This window comes from Poecilia reticulata, linkage group LG12, assembly GCF_000633615.1.
Source record: "Poecilia reticulata strain Guanapo linkage group LG12, Guppy_female_1.0+MT, whole genome shotgun sequence".
Taxonomy (NCBI): Eukaryota; Metazoa; Chordata; class Actinopteri; order Cyprinodontiformes; family Poeciliidae; genus Poecilia; species Poecilia reticulata.
In genome coordinates, this window is record NC_024342.1 from 7,316,742 (window position 1) to 7,338,173 (window position 21,432).

A 21,432-nucleotide genomic window follows, 5' to 3' on the forward strand; every position below is an offset into this window, starting at 1 on the left:
TTTTTTTGGCGCGGTGGGAAACGGAAAAGAGGAAAATTTCACTTTCAACAGGGAGACGTTTCTAGCAAAACTAAACTCAGGCTGATTGGTTGACAGCTTCTCTCTACTTTTTTCTACCGATAAAAGAAATCTGCCTGACCAAAATGACACTAATTACACAGGAATTCAGTGTACCGTGTCAAGAGTGTTCTAACTTTTGAACATTTTGAGATTGACACAATTGGCATTAGAAAAAAAAACTTATCAGTATTGACATTTGTCTAGGTTAAAAGTACATACCTATAATTTCATAAATGTTATTTCAGATTGATGTCGTTTTCTACAAAAAATAAATAAAATCACTGTTACCCTTCAGGCGTTTCGTGCTCTTGTCGCATTTCAGCAGATTCTTCATATATCTACCGTAAAATAAATATTGTGCTTTTCTGCAAAGCGGTTTTGACAAAGAGATTCTTGCATCTTGCAGATGTGATAAATTATGTCCACCTCTTTTTCAAAGTTAATAGTTGATATCCAAAATGTTCATAGATTATAACTATCTGCTGTGAGTATCATGGGTGTTAGTGTATGATAAATCGGCCTGCCACAGTCATCCCCAGCTGCTTTTATTCCCACAGGGAGGTGTATGCTAATTCTTCTGCCGCATCCTGTGCTGTCCCTAAGGGCAACAGCGCAGCTGTATATGCACACCGCACCTTTGGGATTGTAGAAGAAAAAGGACATTTTCCCACTGCATCATGCTGAAAAGACAGTTCAGATCACATCTTTCCATAGAGTCTGTCTTGTTTGTGCCCAGTTTACAGCCAAGAATGTCATGTGCACTCATAAAAAATAAAAAAAAAACTTGTTCAGATTGTCAAAGTGCCTTGAAAAATATTCATACACTTTGAACTGTGTTAGTTATTTCTATGTTCTAAACACAAGTCATACTCATTAGATTTGCTGGGGAGATTGATGGAGTTGAATGCAAGCTAATGCTAAGCTAATGGAGGAAAACTTGTGTGTGACTCAAAAGATTTTCATTGCAGCAAAACATCTTTCTTTTTTTCTTTTTGCATCTCATTTCTTCCACATCTTTAATAAAGAAATCAAATGGATACTCACAAAGTCACTGCATGGTGTAAACTTTCTTAAAATATAACGATGTGATTGTTTTCTTTGCGTGTTGTGGAATATCGACGGTTCCCTGCAGTTATTTGTTGTTTTGTTTTGCACATTTTCCTGTCAGTTGAACAACCGACTATTCATTTTTGTTTTCTCGGAGGTGATTTCTCTGCGTAAGCAGATGTGGGTCTTTCAAATTGTAATCCTGATTTTGTCCCTATGACACGCTGAGCACATGGCCTTGCAGTGCATGTTTGCTCTGTCTCTGTGTGTGTGTTGGCGCTGCATAGATCCAGCTGTAGATTGTTGCCGTGGAGCTGATCAGACGTGTTGATTGGTAGATCAACAGGTACGAGGGAAACTAGGCGACGTTATTTTAAGCTCTGAACCTTTTGAGGGAAACTGACTCTTTAAACGTCGCTTTCCTCACAATATTGCAAACTGATTAATTTTCTTCTGTCAAGAAAACGTGTGATTTTTAAGAAGAAAAAAAGAAACTCTTCTGAATCTGAGGGCGACACTAGTGATGTGACGGAGTGTGTGATGACCTTTAAAACTTGGAGTCATAAATAAGTTAAGTTTTCCACATCACATTAACATTATTCAATTACATTTCATTACAGCCACGCTGCTAAATATAGCCTCAAGCAGCGATGAGCATGCCCAGCAACTCGGCAGAGCACAGTCGTCATGGTAACTTGATCTTACAACACTGAGAGCGGCGGGGCTCTAACAGGAGCGTGATTTTACTTAGTGCTGCACGTTTGAGTGTCGGAAAATAACCTGCTGCTTAATAAAGTAATTTTTTTGTGTGTGGCTCGTTCCAGTCATCTGAGCAGCATTTGAAAGAAACAAACATTTTACATAATAAAATTTTATTATGTAAAATTTACAGATGTTTTTTAAATCTTTTTTATTTTATTTTATTTTATTTTTTAATTAAGACAAATGATTTAGATGACAGCACGTTAATGTGCTGCAATGACCCAGTCAAAGTTCAGACCTAAATCAAAGTCAGAATTTGATTTCGGTCTGATGAATAAACATTTCTGCCACACTTTTCAGATCTGATTTTGAACCATTTTTAAAACTATGTATTTTTGATACATATTTTTCACCGGTATGTGCTACTTATTACATAAAAGTCCCGACAAAAGGCATCAAATTTTATGGTTGCATCATGAAAAAACTAACAAAAAACTAAATAAATCAAGGGGTATTGGTATACACACCTCTTTTAATTTGTGAGATTTAGTCTGAAACTCGTCTTGCTTGGATTTTTGACTGAGAGCCAGATCACAACAGAATCTATACATCTATAGGCAAGGATTTTGGTGAGAGATGACATTTGACATGCTTTGAAACATCATCAATTAAAATCTATTTTGTAAACTCAAGTTTATTGTGAAAACCTACCATCGTGTTTTTCCCTAAAACAGGACTGTATGCAGTTTTCTAGAACATTTTGATTCATCATCGCACTTCGATAAAAAACACCCCCCGTCAGACATCTCTCTTGCTCTTCTCATGTGTTTGCTTTATTAGCGCCATGTCTCTCATCTTTCCCGCTTGCTCCTTTCCTCCTTGTTTGTCTTCCTTATTCCTTTAGACGCAGAAGAAAGAAGTTTTGCCCCCACTCCTCTCCCGCGTCCTCCAATTGAAGTGTCTGTTTGTCTCCTGCCAACGCTGTCACACTGACTCCTCTGTTCTCATTTTGTCTCCAGCCTTGAATAATGAGCTCTGCTCGGGACAGGACATTCTGCAATTTGGCCTTTAGTCAGGGGAGGGGCCGAGTGGGTGTCCGACGCATGAATTAGAGGATGAAGGCGACGCAGCAGGGATAGATGGCAGCAATTTGGCTGAAGGCACAAGTTTCTAGTTAGTTGTTTTGAGCTTTATTTTTTTATTTCTATGTTTACACGATTACACGATTCAACCAATCTGATCTTAGAGGTGAATAACGTTTTATTGACTTATGATTAGCTGGGTTCAGTTTGATGTTGAAAACTAGAAAAAACACCTGTAAACTTTGAACATGTTTGCACATTTCCACAACATTTTGACGCTGCATGTGTAAAAGTCATTCTACAGCCAGTGCCAACGTTCTCTATTTAGATGTGACAGTTTAAAACACTATTTATCTGCTTTTGGATTATTTTTCAAGAGCAAAAACTGGAAGATTTAAGATTTTAGTTGTACAAATACTGGGATATTAGAAGGATATTATTTCACATAATATGTTCTGAGTTAATGTAAACTATGTGGAATTGTGTATTTTTATATAAACTAGCTTTATTTCACTTCATGGATTATTTGTTTGGGAGAAAGAAAATGTTGCAGCAGTTTAGTCTCAAATGGTTCTCAATTGTTGTGGAAAACCTAATGTAGGATGGATTGTACAGCTATGTGTTTACCACAAGGGGGCAGTGTTGGCACGGCCCTGATTTGGCATTTAAGCTTCCATTAGAAAAATGTGGGGACATTTAAACACATTTTGTCTCCTGTAACATTTCATAAAGAATCCTTTTCCGTTCCTGCCTAGAACAGAGCTTACCCCTGCATAAAGCATTCAGCCTTTTTAATGTTGACTGGATACGTTTGCAATCATTTTCCTTCTCATAGACAAAGAGATGGCCAATTTTCTGTGTCATGGCGGAGTACATCTGATCAGTTCCTGCATTTTAAAAGCTCATCATGCCATGCGCTGAAACCAAGTTTCCAGGGTCTTATAAGAGCGCAGGGAGACAGAATCACCAAATGTACCTGAGGTGCTTTTCCACTTAATTATCCAATGTGACAAGCCAGAATATTTCTAGCTAGAGTCCAACCAGCTCTACAAATTTGCACGTGATTGTAGGACATGAAGCGCTTGCTCCAAAAGACCCTGTTACTCTACGGATTGTCTAATACTTTGATAGTTATCTTTGGAGACTTTTTTTGTTTTGTTTACATTATTCTGCTCAAAGTTTATGGTAACAAAATCCGCTTAGTTCCCTGGCCATCCTGGTTTGTTATAGTTTTAGATATTAGAAACTTTTTAATTACTGTCCTGACAATAAATCTGGTAAGTTTAGATGAGAAGCTATTGTCTTTATTATTTTACATCGGTCTATCTTGAATGTTTAGTTCTCTTGTTTTTCCGATTCCGAAGAGTAGCTAAGACAAAAGGACCTGTGGCTGTCCCATTAATTTACTGGAGTCACTGATTATGGTGGCAGTCATTTAGGTGGCAACGGGAAATGACAACAAAAAAAACAAAAAAACAAAAAACTTTGGCAACGACTTCTATTAAGTTCACCATGTCCACTGTGTGTACTCAGCTCTTCATTCAGAAAATGATCTGTGCTGGAATAAAGCTGACTCACAGCTCTATTAACATTTTTGTTTGCTGCATAAATCAAGTGTCCGATGAGGAGGGGCAGAAAGAAAGAAAGAAAAAACATCTCGACAGTCCGCCTACTGCTGTACACACACATTAACTGAACTTGTATGTTCAAACTCAAGCCCTGAATGAGAATTTTCCAGAAAACCAACCCCTCATGTCTTGAAAAGGTTGGATCAATGTGACTCTGCTGCTCTGGTCTACACTTCAGATGCAATTCTGTGTGACTGCTAACCTGTAGGAAAAATAAAATACGAAAAAAAAAAGACAATAGTGTCAGCTGTGTTAGAAATCAATGTGACTCTCTTTGTGCTTTTGTTTGCTCTGAAACAGGAGCCAGGCTCTGCTTTCACTCAGTTGTGCGTCTACGACTGTCAACAACTTAGAAAAAGTTCTAGGTTACTGTAGTTCAATGTTGGGATTCAACCATTTGCCTCGGAGTCTATTGTACACCCATCATGTGGAAATATTTGCCAGTGAAACAAAGGCAAAACTAAAACGGTATTACAATACAACCGCCCTGTGTCATCTCATTAGAGCTGTGTCTAAACATGCAGAGTTAAAGGAGATTTTGGTTTTTGGTTTTGTTTCATTTCACAGTGCAGTCCACTTGCTTCATAGACTAAATGTGCCCTAAGTACAACAGTCTTTCATGAAAGGCTTACAGGCAAACATTCATAATGAATGAAGGTAAATAGGGACACTATACCAGCTGGTCTAATATGTGCCTTTTTCTCCTTCTTTTTTGTTTGCCGCCATGTGGATTTCACCCTTCTCTCCTCGGTTCTGCTCCAAAGGTAAAACATTTTGTTTTTATTCGAGATTTCTCTCAGGTCTCCTCAAAAATCTCTTTTGTTTACTTACTCAAAATGATCTATTTTGCGACTTCAGCCGAGTCATTTCTGTCTCACGTGTTGCGATACGTCCGTCGGCTCCACGACGGCCCCTAATGTTCTGGTTTTAGTGCTTTTTAATGGCCTGTGCTGATTAGGACAGTTATGTCTTCATACCTTCTTGCAGAACAAAAGCGTATCTGATAGAGCGGATCTACTGAGATCTACTAAATGCTGGCAGAACTACAAGATGATTGCCGTTTATGGTCAGGGGATTCATTTAAGGACTCCACATCTATAATTTTGTCAGGGCAAAACCACATCACTTGGACTTCACTGAGCAACATAAGCCCTTGATTATGCTGCGGTTGGATCAGTTAAACTCCAAATAGAAGAAGAAGAAAAATAAATAAATAAGCGGGTTGAAAACATAAAGTGATTGTTTACAACTTGGTCTTCATTGTCTTTAACAGCAGATTTTCTCACAGAGTCACTGCTGAGATTCCCGCTTTTGCTCGTGACATTGCTCATAGTTTTCTTTATCTGCTATTTATTCAAATTTGAGTTTTAATGCTGCATTTAGTTCCACAAATATTTTCAATCACTGCTGCTGCTGCTCTTAAACTGGATTTGCCCCCATCTACCCGTTCATGAGTCACCCTATAATTTTGAGCAATTTGTTGGACTCTTGATAGTCTGTATTTATTTATTACCCGTGTGAAAAACAACAGTCAACTTTTATGGTTTACGTAAGTCACAAGTAACTGCATTATTTTCTAGGCCATTTTTTTGTGTGTGCATGTTTAAGCTGTCTTGAAAGTCTCTCAACTTTTACTTTATAAAACCAAATAAGAAACTGCAGGGAAGGGGGAGTGCAGCCCCTGCAGTCAGTGTAGAACGCAGGTCTCAAGAAGGTGAAAGGTGGCCTTGTTTTCTCAGGGGTGAGAGACTGTCTGGGCACAATGCTGAACTTCTTAACTCACCTTTTTACGTCTCAGTCTCAGCATCAAGCGAGTTGGCTCACATTTTGCGCTCACAATGCGTGCACTGCCTTTTCAGCTGAACCTCTCGGCTGAAACAGTCATTTTAAACTTTACTCTTCTACTATCAGCGGTAGTGAAAATGAGTCAAGAGGAAGTACATCCTTCATCCTCAACTCTAACTCTGTTACTTTTGGGCAGTTTTCATGTTTATGTTACATTTTAGTATTCCTGCTGTGTTCGCATTAAAGCATTAAAGCAATCACGTGCTTGAATAAACTGGTGAGTTTTTAGAGGCTGTCATGCTATTCTTACTGTCTGACAATATAGACAATATTATTCCCAATATACAAAGACACAGGAATATTTTGTTCTTGCTTGTCCAAGTTCTCATTAGGAAAGTGTTTAATTATCTACATTTTAGGAAATGACTACAAACGGTTTTGCATCTTAAACTAGCATAAGTTTTAAGTTTTAGCTAGCCTGGACTGCGGTCAACTCTACCTTTATTTCCTCGTTCCTTTCCTCGCTAACTAGCACCTTTTGTTTTCAAGCCACCAGCAGTACGGTATCAGCGCGCAAACTATTCGTGACCCTGACACTCTGCTCTGGCTGTCAGTAAGCTCTCAGCCTAACAGAAACCCATTGTAGGTAGAAATTTCCACAGAGGCCGACATGCAAATAGTTGGGAAAATGCAGACCGGTCATTTCATTAAAATCAGCTACAATCATTCTCATTGTACAAACTTCTCGTGAAATTTCAGGTAAAGGAAACTTTAAAAAATTATAATCAGTCATCTTTAAGCTTTTTCCACCTCCACTGATTTGTACCTTGTGCAGTTCAACTGAAAAACAAACACTTTTTCCTGATACTAGAATTTAAAAGGTGCATAAACCTGATTGATGAAAACCTTTAAACTAATACTTTGTTTTGCATATCCTGACTGAGTCCTGGACTTGGACTATGTCTTTCCAAAAAAAAAAAAACACTAGTGACTTGAAAGGTTCTTTTGTAAAGAAGAGTTATAGCCTTTTAATAGACAGTGTTCATAATTCATTTAATAAATTATTTAGTAATATCAATGCATATTTATATAAATATACAAACACAAATAAATAATGATTAATAATGACACAAATAAATAATGATTAATACTGAATAATATATATTGGATACATGTTTATATGTATGTGTATACATACATATATATAGATATATGTATATGTTTTTCAGCCGACGAGTTCTAGCTTCAGAGATTCAGCAGCTGAGATTGAGTCCAAAATCCAATGTGAGATTCATCCGTGTTGCAGTGAATCCGTCTCTCTTTAAAGATATCTCCCTCTTCTTCCTCACATTGTGTCTTTACGAAAACTTCAAAACAAAAACGGAAGATTTGGGATGTATTTTACTTTTGACAGAGTGAGAGAATTACATATAAATAATAGTCTTTACCACCTGTGTAAACTTTGATGGTGAATGTTATAACACGTGATATAAGTTTTATAATATATGTTACATTGTTTCATTTGTAATGCTGGCTCCTGTGTTAGATAATCTAAGTCAGTGTTAGAGAATAATAATTTTTTTAGATTTACGGAATCTCAGTTATCCTTCATAGCTGAACCCCGTATTACACAAAGCACTGTAGCTAATATTAGCTGGTATCTCRCCGGTGGACATAAATACAGTAAAGTAATATTCCAGTCACAGAATATACACAATAATATGTCCATCTTACTTGTGAAATGTTGTCTGTGGAGCCCTCACATCAATAGTCCATCGATCCGAACAACAATATMCCTCAGTGCTGAGGCATCTTCTGCTGTTTTGGTTGAGCAAAGTAGGAGGGAGTACCGCTCCAAGATGGCCGCCGTATTTCCAATGCGGGGTCTACTCTTATATTATGTCTATGGTAGTAGCAGGTCACACGGACATACCGGTGCAAACAGAGATAATGGCGGAGGATACAAGCGCGGATGTTTTGAAACGTGTCTACCTCCATAGAGCAGAGATGTGACTGTGAAAATAAAAACGGCGGTAAAGGTTGATAAACAACTGACGGACTACAAGAGATCTTAATGTATTTAGGTGCTGAGCCATTCAGTGAATTATAAAACAGGTATTTTAAAAATCTATTCATTGAGGTACATGGAGCCAATATAAGAACCTTAGAACTGGGATGATGTGCTCTTTTTTCTTGGTTTTAGCGAGAACGTGAGCATCAGCATTCTGGTCAGCTTCAAATGTTTGATAACCATTTTTAGGCAGAGCTGCGAAGACTCTTCCAGTAATCAATGCGGCTAAAGATAAATGCATGGGAGGGTTTCTCTAGCTCTTGTTTAACTCTGGAAATAGTCTTCAGTTAATAGAAGGCCAACTTTGTATTTGTCTTTATGTGTGTATTTGTCTTCATATGTGTGTTTGAAGGTTCAGGTCTGAGTCCATCACTACTCCCAGATTTTGGGCCTGATTGGTTGTTTATTGTCTGTAATAGTTGAAGCGGTGTGCTGAGTCTTGATTGCTCCTATTTAGGTCCAAAGATAATAACTTCTGTTTTTTTCTGTTCAGCTGAAAAAAGTTACAGTTTATACATTGATTTGTACTAAGCAGCTCAGTACTTGGATGAATTTGTGGTCACCTGTTGACATTATAATGCAAATCTGTGTATTATTTGCATAGTTATGGTAGATAAGAGGGACCCAAGGTTCAGACCCAAGGACTGAACCTTGGGGTATCCCACAAGTGACTTCTGTCCGCTCTGATGAGAAGTCACCTATGACAGCTTAGCTTTTTTCATGTTTAACAGATTCACTATCGCTGACAGCAGATGTGCTCACAAGGCTGAATACCGAAATGGATTTATGTGGTGTAATAACGTTTTCCTTCTCAAAGATGTGTTTGTTTTCAGAAAAATTATAAATGAGAAATGCCACTATTAACCTGTAAAAAAAAATCACGTCAATTTTTATTTCTTAAATTCCTAGACTTTTAACAGACTTTGGTACAATTTTGAAAAACCGTGCATATCTAGTTTGTTGTCAGCTGACAACATTCCAATATGCCTTTTGAGATCAATTCTTAACCTCATTTGTATTTATGTGACTTTGCTTTTCTGGTCTTTTTTCCCCTCCCCACAAAAAGAACAATAGAAGCATATCTTGTGGGTGTCTTATAACCCAAGCGGCAGAAAGTTGATGCACAAAATGTTTCATATTTCGTTTGCTTCTCTACACGAGGCTCTAGAGGCAAATTTTGCTGATACATAACTCTTAATGGACATTCTGACTGCTCTTGGTGGACGCTGAGGCAAAGAGCCCAGCCTCCGTCAGAGACTCACAGACACACTACTGTGTTATGTCGCTGGAGGTTTATGGGCTGAGGTAATGACAGAAACTCTGCACAGAAGGCGGTGTTATGGTTCCCTCTGCGCGCAGTAGCAACAAGCGTCGCGATGAACAATTGAGCAGCCACGGAAGGAAGGAAATCTAATGTCGATGGGAGCAGAGGAGAGGGAGACTTTTTGATTAGGTACAATCAGCAGATATATGCATGGTAGGAACTGTGCAAATGTTGATTACAAAGGTTTAATTTCAACTTGTTTTTCCATGTAGTGCAGATGTAGTCACAGGAGAATCAAGTTGCCTGGAGACCGTTTTGCAGCCTTTACCATTTACATGCTTGTCTATAGTTTTCTTTCTAATCTTGAGGGACAACTCTCTCTTTAACTTCCTGTGGTCCATGTCCATTGTGGTACCATGTCACCAAAACAACACAGTGACTACTCGTAACCTTTTAAATAGGCAGATTGACTGTATGCATCCTTGAAGACACCTGCAATGCTAATTGAGTTCAACATATCCGTGAGGTCAAATTATTATCGATAGTTTTTGTCCAGGTCTGTTCCATAAGTTGTTGTTTTTTTAAAATCATTCTCTTCAATGTGTGATTTTCATTGGTTAACTTTAAGTAAGGTTTTATTTCAAGTTATTTCAGTGGGCTTTTCGGTCATTAACCGAGGAGCACCAACAATTTTGTCCACGTTTACATGCTTTTTTTAATGCGCTATTATCAGCCAACCGCTTGAGAGGACAATGTTGGTCAATCTCGTCAACACAACAATGTAACTCAGTTCCTTTCTTCCTTCAGAATATGAACTTTAAACCCTGAAAACGTGACATGACGACTTTAAATGATAGTCTGATGTTCTGTTCCTCTTTGGACTTGAGTGGATGGTCTGCTGCCAAAGATCTCTCTCTTTTTCTCTCTAAAATTTGCATCTTCAGCTTGTTTCTAAAAGATCAGCCTGTAGAGTTGAGTCCCTTTTGCTTTTCCGTTGAAAATTTAAGGTAGAAAAAGTGAGAAAAGTGGAAATGTAGTCTCAAAAACAACTATAATTCATAAGGACTCAGATTGAAAGCCTGATAAGACGAACACCTCTCAGCCTTTGATGCACATTGTTTTTCCCTTGTTGGACTATGCTCTGCCTTCCTCAGACCCCGCTGTGATTGGCTGTGGGACGCTCTTTACAATGTATTTACATGTGCTGCGAGAAGGCGGTCACTCCCATTCTTCCTTTCTTGCCCGGGGAGGCAAACTAAAATGGACAGAATCTAAAATCAGGAGTCGAACTTCAGACTGGATTAGGAGTCACTTAAAGTAGGGTGTGGTGATTCCTCTTAAGAATCCGTCTTGTACGCTGCACCGGACGATTTCTTCCACCCGTGAGCCTGTTATTGGTCAGTTTGGCTGTTGGAGAAAACGACGACGTGCCGGCATCTGGAGCCAGTCACGGCAACTCCGTTCCAGATAAGCCCTTATCTTTTGCGCGTTTTGCAGATGTCCCAAAAGTTTCGTCTGTTGTTCTGAGCCACATAGCACGCTCTCTCCTCCCCTCCCTGTTACACACACTCAGAGTCACAAGAGGTGAGGGGGAATGTGCTTTTAGAAGTACAGAAGTTTGCAACAAGTGGATCCGTTCACTCCTTAATGAAACTGAGGGACTAGTCTTGTCCGACTTTCTATAAAATTCCTTCGGAGCACTCTTGCTCTGGGAACGGGAGCAGCTTTCCTGTCTTTCAGGATACCAGCTCACACAGCATTCCCGGACAGCATATGCCTTTGGGATCCCACTGTGGGAAACGCTGAGGGGGGAGAGTGCCCAGAGCCCGTGGGACTGGTCTCAGTGGATGCTTGATGGGTTTTAAATGTTCTCTTTTGGCAGTAGGAAACCGTTTCACAGCGGAGTGGATGTCAACATACAACACGACCCATGAGGACTCTTGAGTAGACAGGGAAATTCTGCAAGAGGGTCGTGAAGTAAAAGTTTGCGATAAACTCAGTTTGACTGCACTCGCAAGAACTTGGCTTGGGCTTTTATCTACACCGATTAAAAAAAAAAAAACAACAAAACAACAAAAACACGAACAAGAGGACTTGTTTTCCAGCCCAGCTGGTTTCGTTTCGAGATTGACAGCATGGCCGGGGTCACCAGGAAGGGATCCGGGAGACCCTCGTACTACTACAGATTCCTGGGCAAATCCCGACTGCAGCGTCAGCGAAGCCGGTCCCGCAGCCGCACCAGGCCGTCTGCCAACAAGGGTAATAAAACACTGCTGCTGCTTAAAAAGCCACCGAGGAGCAGTTTGAGCCTCGCATACAGCTGCTGCCTCAGGAATATGACAAAATACAGCTGCTGCTTGGCCAAAAACAAGATGCTTTGACCTTTCCTGGCTGGTGTTTGTTCCTGATTCACATTAGGTTTGTTTGTCAGAGTATAAAAAGAGAATATACCCTGTAGAGGCATGGAACTAAATAGAGGCAGTTGTCTTTTTCTTTCTTTTTTTTTTTTTTTTAAATGTACATTTTGTACAAAGGGCATCTTCTTATTTATTTTTGTTGTCATTACTTTTAGAAGTCCACAGCACTTTGTCGTAGATGCCTGACTGTGAGCTCTGGTGAGAGATAACAGTTTGGTGTCACCGTTCACAAAGCGATGATGTTCTCACGTTGCCTCACTGCTTCTTGACAGCTCTCAGCTTAGCAGAGTTCCACCCTGTTTGGGCGCTTTGCCTGCAAGTATTTTTGGTGTCAGCAGCAAAAAGGAAAAAAAAAAAGTCAGTTTTCTGCTCTATATAAATACTTCTTCTCTTTTGAGTCTGGCTCCTCCGGCAATCTGTTTGTTCATTGCTCTGTTTTTCTGCCTTTCGGTGCTGCAGGCTGCATTTGAACTACTACATTATAGTGATAAGTCTATCCCCAAGGCTTTGTTGAACTTTTTTTATAAGAAAAAGAAGTATCTCTGAATATTGAACCTATTGATTTTTCCCCCCCTCCAGGCTAGCTGCCATAACTTGCCGATCAGGGAGTCATGCAGACGGAACTGCATGTTTTTTTCTTGTTTTTCTCAACTGTGGATCGATGCAAACTTTCAGAAGACAAACAGTTCAGACTAATTTTCCTTTAAGATCAAACTGAATATTGAGTTTTGTGAAATCAAAACCTCCCAACAGACCATTTCTGAGGAGAAAGAATGTTTAGGTTCAGATTTGATTCAAAAGGAAATCTTTAGTTAGTAACTAAAACTAGATTTAGATGCTAAATATTAAAGTTTTCCCAATACATCCAGATCCGAAGAAAGATGGATGTGCAAAACGCAGCTCAAATGGACAAGATGAGACAATGTGTCAACCAACCAACTTGATTTATTCACAAAGAAATGCTTCATGAAACATAAATTATGCTTTACAGAGTATAAAAAGTATAAAAATGCTTCTTTTTTATGTTTTGACAAATATAATTAGTGTATGTTCACAAGTCAACCCTTTGTCTCATCAGTCTCAGTCCCCTCAATGCAAAAACACAAAATCTTACCAAGTATTTTTTGTCTAGTTTTTAGTGCAAGTGTCTTAGCAAATTTGAGATGAGACAAAACTAACTTACAAGTAACTTTTTAGCAAGATGCAGAGGCTTGTTTTAAGTAAATAATTCCTTAATATTTATGAAAAGGTTTTATCGCCATTGGCAGATTTTTTAACTTATAACAAGACATTTTCCAACGCAAAAATAGTTGCAGTGGACAAAAGTTCATTTATCTGTCAATAGAACAAGTAATTTTTCCTCAACATTAAGAAATTGTTTACTTATAATATCTTGCTGGAAAGTTACTTTTAAGTTAGTTTTGTCTTATTTCAAGTGTAGTAAGATATTTACACAGGAAACCAGACCAAAATTACTTGGTAAGATTTTGTGTTTTTTGCAGTGCTCTATAAAGCTAGTACAGTAGACACTTGTCAATTTGTGGATCAGTATTGGTAGAGTTGTAGATTTAAAAAAAAATTTTTTTTAATAGAACATTATTCCAAATTATTTGCAAAAGGTCTACCTATTGGCAGATCTTTATGTTCATCCAAAATGTTTGAAAGAAAATTTGGCTCGGAAAATTAAAATACCTTGACGCAATACTACTTTACAAGTTCTTGAGTGCTCCTTCCACCCACCAGGCTCTGCCGCCCTGGGTGGTTGGCCATATCGAATAAAAGCTTTGTGACTGTCCAGCTATGTTTTAATGAATCTCTGTTCAGTGCAGAATTACACAAGTCAGTTTCACTAGTCTCAAACTTTTTTTATTCTTCCGCAATGTTTACAAATCTGTCATATTTTGTCTGTCACTCTTTCAAAGTGTTGTATTTTAACAGAGTACCCAAAATGTTTCCTCACAAACAATTTAAAAGTTTTTTTTTTTTGTGTAACCAAATCTTGTTAGCTGAATGTCAGAGAGCCAATATTAGGTGATGCTTTCAACATAAAATAGCAGCTTAAGAACAAATTCTTTTATTACTGAAAAGCATCAGCAAAATATCACGCTTAAAGCACACACCTTTTTATCCAGGCTTATGAATCCATAAACTTATTTTACCAGATGAAGTCACATATACAAAATAAAACGCTGAGCTGTTTCAACACCGTCCTGAGAAATAGACTTAACAAGAATCGATATAAACTTCCAGCATGTGGATCAAATCGACTCTTTGCATTAAGGCTTCGTCAGTTTCTTCAAAGTGAAACTGTGGCTGCGCTTCTGTAGCCAGAAACGGGAAAAGTCAGGCCCCAGTCATGAGGAGGAGAGCAGAACGTGGCGGTGCCTGCGCTGAGCGTCTTCACTCTGATCAAAGTGGAGCTTTGAAGTCTCCCCACTCTATCATTCACTGGTCTAAAGAGCACACACACGTGCACACACGTGTTTGAGCCTGGACACAAAGACACTCACAGAGACGCTCTTGCCTTGATCTTTGTGGGTAAAAGCGCAGGCTCCCTCCACGAAAGCTTTTAACACGGTGAGCACAAGTTAACAGTAACACACAGCAGAGCAGCTTGTATCCAGATGAAGGAGAAGTTTCTTTTAGAAAGAAAAAAAAAGTCCTTTTTGTTTGTGTGGTACTGGAAAATTTTTGTAGTAATAAAATTTTACTGTCTCCCTAGACTTCCTTTTAAGAATTAAGAATTAAAGAAAGAATTAAAGTAATTCTTGACAGCACTGTAAAAAGTTCATATAAAAAGTCTGCTACTTCTTTGAACGTCTCATCAGTGACATCATTTGTGAAAAATCTGCTATACTGTGTTGGTCTGTCTTCATATAAATCTCAGCAAAATGCACTGAAATTTGTTCTAATATGATGCAATTTGGCAAAGATTAACATCGATACATACTTTTACAAGTCATACATATAGGCATATTTGTTTTGAATTTACTTTAGAGGTAACCGAGAAACATGCAAAAAATGAAATACTGTAAACTTAAAGCGACGTCAACTAATATTGATGTCATATTACGCCAGATAAAATTAAAAACGTATGTCTGAATGTTCACAAAAAAATATAGGTGAACGTAACCCAAACGAGTGCTGCTTCTATCTCATTTAGTTGAAATGCTATTGAAATACACAGGCCAGTGCAGACCTAATCGGAACACCCAACAATAATTGAATATTTTCACAGATGTATCTGAGAATGTGAATTCCTTTGAGAAAAATGACATTTATGTAATATATACAAGGTTTCCCCCAGAAAAGCCCAGTGGTTGGGGAGCTCAGCAGTCATTCATCCAGCGGCCCGCTGTGTTATTGAGTTAAAGAATGTTTAACATTGAAATTTGAAAATATCACTTCATATTTATGTGTTATTTTATGATTGGAAGATTAATATCTGAACACCAACTGTAAAGTCTAAGAAAATGCAAATATAAAAATATATATAAATAAATAAGCAATGATAAGCCTGCTGGGCGTACAAGTAAAGCCTGGTGGCCCGTCAGGCTTATAATACACTGGGGGAAACCCTGATATAGATTCACTACACATAGGGTGAAACATACAAGACTTTATTTCTTGTATTTTGGATAATTATGGCCGATAGATAATGGAAATCTGGAAAAATTAGATCAATAAAATAGATTAGCTGAATAAAAGAGGATGTTTTAAACCAAAATGTCAGGTTTCTAAGAGGTATCTTCAATTCTATGAACTCAGCACGGCCGGTGCTCCTTCTGCGTGAATAACTGCATCGCTTATGTCTTATGTTTAACTATGTGTGGAGTTTTGAATTGTCTCAACGTCAGTCTAATCTGGTTTCCTCCAAGGCTGCAGTACATCATAAACAACAGCTATTGCAGCATGAAGTTCCATCCAACTTCAATGTGTTATCTAACCGGTTGAAATAAGTGTGTGGGAAAGAAATTAGAGGTTTCATTTTTTCCTCTGTAAAGACGTTTTCAGTTCGCCTGAAGCAAGTTGTATAATGCTGAGACCAACATTCATCACAGCAGGACAATATAGAAATGCTCTATAGGCCCGGTTCTGTGTTTCTATCTTGAGAAAGCTGCTGCAGTCTCTTATGAAAGCCTGGCTGCCTGTTTCGCAGATCAGATTGCATGAGCTCATGTGTTTTCGTTTTCATACCATGTGCATACACGCTCATTGTTATCTGTGAATGGAAGGTCTTGTGTGCTTTTGGCTCACCCCTGAACACCGCTCGGGAGCTGTTTCCTCCACTTTGCCGTGGACAGTGACATTGACATGCAAAAACCCTACTTATCTCAAAAACAGGAGAATAGCAGGAGGGAAATGTTCAGTGTGATCCCGTATCTTGCACTCAAGGTCTAACGCTGTTGTTTGGGTCAGAACATTAGGTCTAAACCTTGACTGGAACAATGTCATGACAGCATAATGTGGATATGTATTAACTGTTAGGTGAGGAACCTTTAGTATAAATGGTAATGAATTATGACTAAGCATAAGGTATAATAGAAATGTCGATCTCTTCAGATGGCCTGGATTTGTTTTTAAATTCTTAAATTGGTCTGGTATTGACAGGACGTTCACATCCTGACCAAACCTGTCAGTCTATAGAAAAAAAACATGTTTCTCTTTCCCCTCCCAACAATCTCAGCTAACCTTTTTTCCCCAAATTTTACTTTTAGTTGAATGTTGTCAAAATATCTTCAGAAAACCTGGGAACTGTTTGAGGTCTGCCAGTCGACCCGCTGTTGAGTTATCTGATGTATTTTTTTTTTATCTGACAGCAATCCTATGTAGCAATTTGCTCCCCAGCGCATGTCTATGTCTGGGTGGTACATTTTTGAAAATATAACCCAGTCTTGATTTATCTAGCTTGAAAGCCTTTTATTGTTTTAGTTTCAATGGATGCAGGTCCTTTCTCTGCTTCACCATCAGGTATTTTGATGGTTTTCGTCATTTCATACATGACTTCTTTTAGGTATGCAATAGAATATCGTGGTACATTTAATACATTTAATACTGACCGTGCTTGATTACAAATTCACCATGTTAATAGCAGATAATTTGATTTAGTAATTGACTCACAATTAACTGTGATTAGGAGTAGTTTTATGTCCCTGTGTCTACAGCAGAAGGTCATCTAGGGTTATTTTGGCTCCTAATGTGTCATGTTTCATAAGTGTTGAGTCGCCAAAATGGACCAAACTAATTAAATACAATGCATGTACATTAAATGAAATTATGTTAGGTGTGTTAGTTATTTGTTTTTGCATTTCATTTATTAATTTACACAATGAAAACTACATGAAAAATGGTTTAATTACATAAGTACAGAAGGGTTTGCTTCGTAGTAAGAAATAGAAGACAGGGAGAACAGAGTACAATAGGAGAATAGGATCATAAAATGTCAAGTAGTGGATGGATGGACAGATGGATGAATGGATTTTAAAAATGATTCAGCCTTGTCTATATCGAGTTGGAGTAAATTCTGACACTTCCACTTGTGGATAGTTTAGATGCGGCAGACCCCTGGTGTTCTCATGGGTTAGAAGCCACAGTGCCTTACAAATCGCTAAAATCCATGAATACACAAAACCCCTATAAGTACTCTTATATCTACCTATTGGAATAGCTCACACAAAATATACCTAAATATTAATGTATGTTGATGCACAGTGGAAACCGTCTTAGCATTACTACTAGGATATACAGTCTACCTTATTTCCGTTCTTGGAGGTCCAGCCAATAAGTGCTAAGGAAAATAGAGGATGCTCTTGTATTGACCGCTTTACAAACACCAACCTTGTCAAATAGCATTGTGTCTAAATGGTTTAACTTCCCAAAATGAATTTTCTTTTGAAGATTTTAAGGTGTGCTCTATGGGGAAAAAAACTTGCCAGTGGGCAGCATTTTCTACGAGTCACGCTCCACAGAAAAATTAGCGCATGGGTGAATCTGCAAATATTGAACCACAAACAGGTGGTGACCACTGTACACTGACTCAATAGCTGCAGTGGACAAAAGTATCATAGTGACAGAAATACAAAGTGGTATGTCCACACTGAAAACTTGGAGGATTACTTGAGTTGTGGTGGGATGGGGTAGAGGGGTTCCAGTTTAACTATGGCAGATTACAACACTATTAAAACATAAGTTAAACATTTACAGCCATTTTTTTCCTCCTGCAAAGCTTTTCATTGCCACTTGGACATGTTTTAAACTTATGACATCTCAGAAGATGAGGGCTGCCAGCCTCCGTTAGCAAAACATGCGTACCTCCATATTATGAGCAACCAGAGAGAATTATGTGTTGGCGTAACAGATTTAAACTGTTCAAATCCCTCTGAGAGCTTCACCAAAGGAAAACAACAGGAGTTGGAAAAAAAAAACTGAGGTAGACAAAGCTGTAGTCGCAGCAGTAATTAGAAAGACAATGAGGCGAAACAATACAGCAGTTGCTAACGCTTTCAGGGTATATTGACTGTTTTATGAGAGTTCAAGTTAGGGCACCAACTACGATCGCTCAAAGTTAAACTGGCACAAAACGAATACTTTTCTACAAACTGTCTGCAGCTTGGGGAAAACTATTTGATTTTCCCAGTAACGGCTCAATAATGCATCACTGCTGACAGTTATTATGCATAATTATATCCTCAATGGGTCGTTACCAAGAAACACTTGCGATCGGTGCTACTACACCGCGCTTTTGTTCTGTCAGGTGGAGTGTTTAGACTTTCAGTCAAGTGCGTCTGGGTGTTGTGTGAGTGTGTTTATGTTTGGGCTGATGGGAAATACGGACAGAATTAATGCTGATATGAAGAACATGGTGGAAACATCACCGATAATCACCGTGACTCACTCGCATTCGCACCCAAACACATAAAGGAAGGAAACAAACAGTCTTGGTTGGACTCCCAAAGTCTTAATCTGCTGTAAACATTAATAAGATGGAGACAAAGGAAGTGATTCAATTGGAAGTGGTGCTGTATTTGAATCCCCAACATCTTCACTGATGTAATCATTTATTTTTCTTGTTTGCTTGGAAACAGATAAGTGTCTTTATCTGTTTTTGTGGTTTGTTTTAGAGCAGCCACTCTAAGTTTAAGGATGGGTTGGGAAAAACAAAGGCCTCGATTGCCAACGGAGGCAGCTTGACTGTTGGTTTGACTTTGAGCCAATAAAAGCACAGAGGAAAGGTGCTTTCTGTTCGCTTTCCAGCTGTGCATAAGTACACAAAAAACCAACAGAGGAATTTCTAATACGCAGGGCAAGGAAAGGTTAGTTCGGCTGTGAAGTGGCTGAAGTGAAACCACCAGAATGTTGTCATCATCTCAGTGTTTAACCAGGGATTTCTTTGTGATCTCACTCTCATTTCTGAAATCTGTGCCCTTGCATGCGCTCTTTCCCCTCAGCATGAGTCATCAAGAAGGGCCAGATGACACAGTCTGTCTGAGCACCCAAAAGAGTCCAATAACAGAAGGACAGGTGCAGGATAATCCCACTAATCCATAGAAATCCGCACGGATTACATTCCAGAGACGAAGAACAATTTCAGAGAAATGTCTGTGGGACTACAGGAATACTGTGATAACTCGTCATTATTGAATTGCCTTTCGACATATTGCAGTTGCACAACAGTAGGTGACTGCGAAATCCTGTTTTATGTAAAAACAAGGATGCTACCGCGGTACGTTTTACCAGCCTGAAATATTTTTGAGACCAAATCACATCCTTCGTGTTGTTTACGTTGGCTGACCAGTCAAGCCGGTAAAGTCTCACAGCTTTGGGAACGAAGGATAGAAAACACCGTCCGGCATTCACAGTGTAGTGCTGTCCAAGCACTTCTGAATCCCCCCGTTTTCTTAGACGTGCACCTGAATAAATTAAAAAGGTCAAGCTCATGTAGTTTCCTAACAGAGTGATATTATTTTATCTGTTTGATTTGTTCATAATAGAGAAGTTTACAAAATAGTTTCTTGGAAAATTTCAATATTACATGAGGATGATTATAATCAGGACATTTGATTCAGAAATATTGGCTGACTAAAATGTGCGCCCAGGTGCTTTGCAGTGTCTGCTTGGTGGAGGCTTATTTTGAATTACTACATCAATGCAGAGTGCCATGGAGGCAGTCAGCCTGCGTGTGCTGAGGTGAGGAAGCAGAAGATGTTTTGATGTTAGCTTTCCGCTTATCTGCATAGTTGACTCTCTGGTCCATTAACTTCCGCTTGACGATTGTTCGTAGCTTCTCCATTTGGCTAAGGTCACGTTGGTTTTCTGGTTCAATGAAGCACAGTGATGCCATTTGTAATTTTGCCTGTGAGGCCTGTAGGTGCAAAATCTGCTTTTCCATGAAGTGTGTCAGCACAGGGAAGCAGGACGTGCTCTAAAATTTCCCCGTCGCCCCGGAGTGCTGATTTGAGAAAACACATTCAACCAGAACCACCAGGTGACATGGCTGCTACAAAACTTTGCATTGCAGTTAGGAAGTAGCTTAACACAGGGTATGCAACAGATTTAGTCTGTGTCATGATTTCTGTTGCTTGTGCGATTTTTTTTTTTTTTTTTGTCAGCATTCTTTCTTCTACTGAACATCAGAAAGTTGTAACTGTGTTAATGAATTACCAGTAGTGTCTTTTTGCAAAAAAAACTAAATAAAACGTAACTCCCTTTTTCAGTCTGATTGGTCAGATGTTTTGAAACCAACCAATATAATTCAGTTCTGTCTCAGTTGGTTTATTTTCTTACTGAAGATTACAAATTTGAAACACTTAAGTATAACTTTCTACTTTCACTAGACATTAATTACGGTAATGTTTATTGTATACTGCAACTACTGGTCATATAAAAATAGTTTTATACTCGGCTACGGTGTATATCAAAGCAGAAAATAAACTAATTCAAATGTTCAATTTAATTGCTACCAGCTGTCAAATTTAATAGTTACAATAACTGAGATTTAGGTGCAAAACTCACAATATCAATTCATCACATTCGATTCTTTGTTTAAGAACTAAAACAGGATAACAGTTTCCGTTCTGCTGCTTCTTTTTCCTGTTCTGTTCAGCTAAACATCCATGGAGTCATGATTTCAGAACACAAATTTGACTAAACTGTTCAGTGTTCAGAAACTGCGTGAGGATAAGCTATAATTTTCTATCATTGTGATTTTAACCAGTTGCACGTAATACATCTTAAGCCTGAAAGAATAATCAAAAAAGGAAAATGAAAGCAGCCTGACTCATGTTGTAGTCTTAATGTTGGGCTCTGGATGGAACAGAACAGAAAGGCCGTGCAGGCGTTGGCGGAAGCCGGTCCGGTTCTTCTTCACGTTTTCCGG

The 21,432-nt window shown here is 38.6% G+C and overlaps 1 protein-coding gene across 7 annotated transcripts in view; it reads left to right on the forward strand.

Annotated features, from left to right (window-relative positions):
- The window catches only part of LOC103473386 (disabled homolog 2-interacting protein), a 183,964-nt gene that overhangs the window by 50,678 nt on the left and 111,854 nt on the right, over positions 1-21,432 (forward strand). For 2 of the 7 annotated variants that reach the window (XM_008423608.2, XM_008423609.2), the window contains exon 1: positions 11,222-11,898. The exons of the other annotated variants lie outside the window; for them this stretch is intronic. In XM_008423608.2, coding sequence (XP_008421830.1) covers positions 11,775-11,898 — 124 coding nt within the window. In that variant the 5' untranslated portion in view covers positions 11,222-11,774. Of the gene's footprint in view, positions 1-11,221; positions 11,899-21,432 lie in introns of those variants that run through there. 7 annotated transcript variants of the gene reach the window in all.